At 64.5% G+C, this 991-nt stretch overlaps 1 protein-coding gene across 1 annotated transcript in view; it reads left to right on the top strand.

The window, feature by feature from the left end:
* The window catches only part of FGFR2 (fibroblast growth factor receptor 2), a 118,100-nt gene that overhangs the window by 85,200 nt on the left and 31,909 nt on the right, over window positions 1-991 (top strand). The window contains exon 14 of the mRNA XM_015560158.1: window positions 347-537. Within this exon, the coding sequence (XP_015415644.1) occupies window positions 347-537 (191 nt within the window). The remainder of the gene's footprint in view (window positions 1-346; window positions 538-991) is intronic.

Genomic DNA, 991 nt, shown 5'->3' with positions numbered 1-991 from the left:
AACGGCCGGCCCCTGGGGCTCTGTGACGCGCGCGCTGGGAGAAGGTTCTCAGTCAGGCCCTGGGCTTTGGCCAACGTGCCCTGTGAAGGTGGGGGTTGAGGAGGCCAGGGTTTTGTTTAAAAAATACTTTCTCTTCCTGGCCCAAGGCTATTTTCCCACAGGTTTTAGAGAGGGTGGAAGGGGGAGGAGAGCCCGAGAGAAACATCGATGTGAGAGAGACACATGGATTGGTCGCCTCCTGCATGCGCCCCGACCTGTGACCTCGGGTGCAGGGATCGAGTACGTGCCCTTGACCGGCATCGAACCCGGAACCCTTCCGTCTGAGGGAGCTTGTCTGTCCCCCCAGGGCCCCTCTATGTCATCGTGGAATATGCCGCCAAGGGCAACCTGCGGGAGTACCTGCGGGCGCGGCGGCCGCCCGGGATGGAGTACTCCTACGACATCAGCCACGTGCCCGAGGAGCAGATGACCTTCAAGGACCTGGTGTCCTGCACCTACCAGCTGGCCCGGGGCATGGAGTACCTGGCGTCCCAGAAGGCGAGTGCGGCCGCGTGCTCCCGGGCGGGAGGGCGGGTTCCGCTGGACGGGAAGCGGGCGCTGGGCCCGCCCGTGTTTGCTGCCGGGCCCTGGCCTGTCGCGTGCGAGCGGGGAGTCCTGGTGGCGTCCGTCACGTTGGGGTCAACAGCCCACGCAGCCCCTAACGTGACCTTTGGGACACGTGAGATGAGCGGAGCCGCCTGCCCTGAGCCGGGGGGCGTGGCCGTCCCAGAGTCGGTGGCCAGGGCCGGGGACGGACACGCTGCCTTTAGCGCTGATGGTGGGGCTTGTTTGTTTCAGGGTCGGTGGGGGTTTGGACGTGGGCTTTCGGTGTCGTGTTTACGGTGTAGAGGCTGGAAATGGAGATCATGGGGAGGTGCTGAGTCCGAGTCCTGGGTTTCCTCAGGGTTTATTTGTCAGACTGACTAGCAAGAGGGCCCCCCAGGGGGAGCAG

The sequence above is a fragment of the Myotis davidii genome, unplaced genomic scaffold (genome assembly GCF_000327345.1).
Source record: "Myotis davidii unplaced genomic scaffold, ASM32734v1 scaffold1055, whole genome shotgun sequence".
Taxonomy (NCBI): Eukaryota; Metazoa; Chordata; class Mammalia; order Chiroptera; family Vespertilionidae; genus Myotis; species Myotis davidii.
The sequence above is the reverse complement of the archived record's forward strand: the minus strand, read 5'-3'. Positions and strand labels throughout refer to the sequence as shown.